At 50.8% G+C, this 2,235-nt stretch overlaps 1 protein-coding gene across 1 annotated transcript; it reads left to right on the plus strand.

Moving 5' to 3' along the window:
* Positions 1-1,311: 1,311 nt before the first annotated feature.
* HRG_03899 (uncharacterized protein) lies at positions 1,312-1,659 on the plus strand (the record flags this gene model as incomplete). Its single annotated transcript, XM_044862370.1, has 1 exon — positions 1,312-1,659. One exon carries the CDS (start codon positions 1,312-1,314, stop codon positions 1,657-1,659), a length of 348 nt encoding a protein of 115 aa, XP_044723396.1.
* Between the last annotated feature and the right edge of the window lie 576 nt (positions 1,660-2,235).

Below are 2,235 nucleotides of genomic sequence, written 5' to 3' on the forward strand. Positions count from 1 at the left end.
CAGCATTCGTCTCACGTCCTGGACGTAATTGAGTCGCGCACAGTCCAGCAAGATTGTTTCCATCGCTTTCCTGGCCAAGGTCGCTATTAGCGATCAGGTCTTTGATGCGCCAAGCCTGATCACTGCAGCGAGTGTCTTTCGGCTCCGTCGTCGTTCTCTGTGCGATTGCAAGTGCGCCGGTGCTTGTCGATCGTTTCGCTGTGACTGTTCCATTTCTTGTCGTTTACCCAGCGCGCCCTTGTTTCCATTCCAACAGAGCAGCCCAAAGCACCCCAAGCGTGTCGTATCCCACAACCCATTTGTCCATCGTTTGTTGGCTCGATTTCGCGGTCGTGGATCGGATGGCTTTCAAAGTGTTCCCTTGTGGCTTGTGGCCGGTAGGGCTTACGAGCCCTACACACAACCGTAGCCCAAACCAGCGGACAAGTGCTGGCTGGTGGTGACTCTTTTTGGCTCTGGGAATGCCCCGGACAAAAGGCATTCCCAGGTTCCCAGCCAGCACCGCGTGGAGGTGAGAGTCGTCGCTGGCCCGATCCAATAGATCCACCTGCAAGGCGGCTGGCTTGCGGTAGGCATCCGGGTGCCCAAATTGTGTCAGCCGGCCTCTGACCTGCCAGAACTTCGGCGCACTTAGCGCGTGAGCTGACAAAGACGAAGAAAGGATATGTGTGACCAGCGCAATGGAGCTATTTGTACAAGCGCGCATTGTGGACTTCTATCATAGCCTAGGTCCGTAGTTTGTTAGTATAGTAAACTGAGATATCGCTGATAGCGCAGCGCTTTTATTGGCCCTGTTCGGTGACTCGCGGGAGGTCATATGGCACTCGAAGGGCACCGAGCTCGGATATCGGCAGAACTTTATACCGACTACTTGAGTCTACGGGCCGAACAAGTTCCGTGCCAACTTCACCCTATGCTCCGCATGGACTTAATTAAGGCTTCGTTGCTTACAACACGATCCTGTTTCCTTCACCCCCCACCTCACCCCGAGCACGCATATATTCCTATGATATCTTGTCTGGCTGGGCATTTCCGCCTAGCCTATCCATTTCCCTTCATTGCAGCATCATCGCGCTTTCTATATCTCGACAAGTCGCAACCGGGGCACCAGCCGAGCTCAACCCCAAGAATCGTCAACGCTACAGATGTTGCCTCCACAGCTTGCAACCTAACTCGGCCGGGCATAATTGACGGCATTTACGCATCCGCCCTCCCTTCGCGACTTGGATAGCGCATTCACCCACACAATACGTCAGATTCTCCGACTCCACACCCAATCGTCCATACCCGCGTATTATGCCAAGTCATGCCATGGGCCAAATACTTGAGCTCCCTTTCTTTGCTCCGCAGAATCGCCTGCCAGCTCCACTACCATCGCAAGCGGACATCGAGTCTTCGGGCAAGGTTCTTCAGGAATATACCGGCCGACGAGTCGTTCTTTACGACAACTACTACATCATCAAATACGGCGCAAATGTGAGCCTCACCGAAGGCGAGAACATGCTCTTCGTCAACGAGAAACAAGCAGCCCCAGTACCAGAGGTTTTTGCCCTTTACTCGACGACAGATGTGCAGGGAAACAACATCAATTATATCATTATGGAATATGTTTCAGGCCAAGGACTAGATGCTATCTGGGCTCATTTAGACTCGTCATAGAAGGCGAAAATATCGAGTCAATTACGCCTTTACTTCGATGCTTTGCGGAGCCTCCCTTCTCCTGGATACTTCGGGTGTATCGGGAAACGACCCTTTGAAGATTCTATGTTCTGGACTGCACCCGAGGATGACACCAATCGAATGCTTAGCGGTCCTTTTGATTCAGAGCTAGAGCTCAATAACGCTTTAGTCGAGAAGTATATATACAATAGTGGACTGGAACACAAAGCCTCGTACTACCGTCGTGTTCTTCCCCTCATTTTACAGAATCATAAGTCGGTATTTACTCATGGCGATTTGCAGAGGAAGAATATCATCGTTAAAGACGATGGAGAATTAGTGCTGATTGACTGGGAGACGGCAGGATGGTATCCGGAGTATTGGGAGTATGTACTGGCGATGGTTTTATGCGGGGCTTGGAAGGATAATTGGCATAAATTTGTGCGGCATATTCTTGCAGAGTACGTGAATGAGTATGTATGGTTCGACATGCTTAGGAGAGAATTGTGGTCTTAAATTGACAGGTTAACAAGGTTGGTCCTGTTAAAAATAGAAGGCCATTCCCTTCGGTTTTAG

Source organism: Hirsutella rhossiliensis, assembly GCF_020360975.1.
Source record: "Hirsutella rhossiliensis strain HR02 chromosome Unknown scaffold00003, whole genome shotgun sequence".
Lineage (NCBI taxonomy): Eukaryota > Fungi > Ascomycota > Sordariomycetes > Hypocreales > Ophiocordycipitaceae > Hirsutella > Hirsutella rhossiliensis.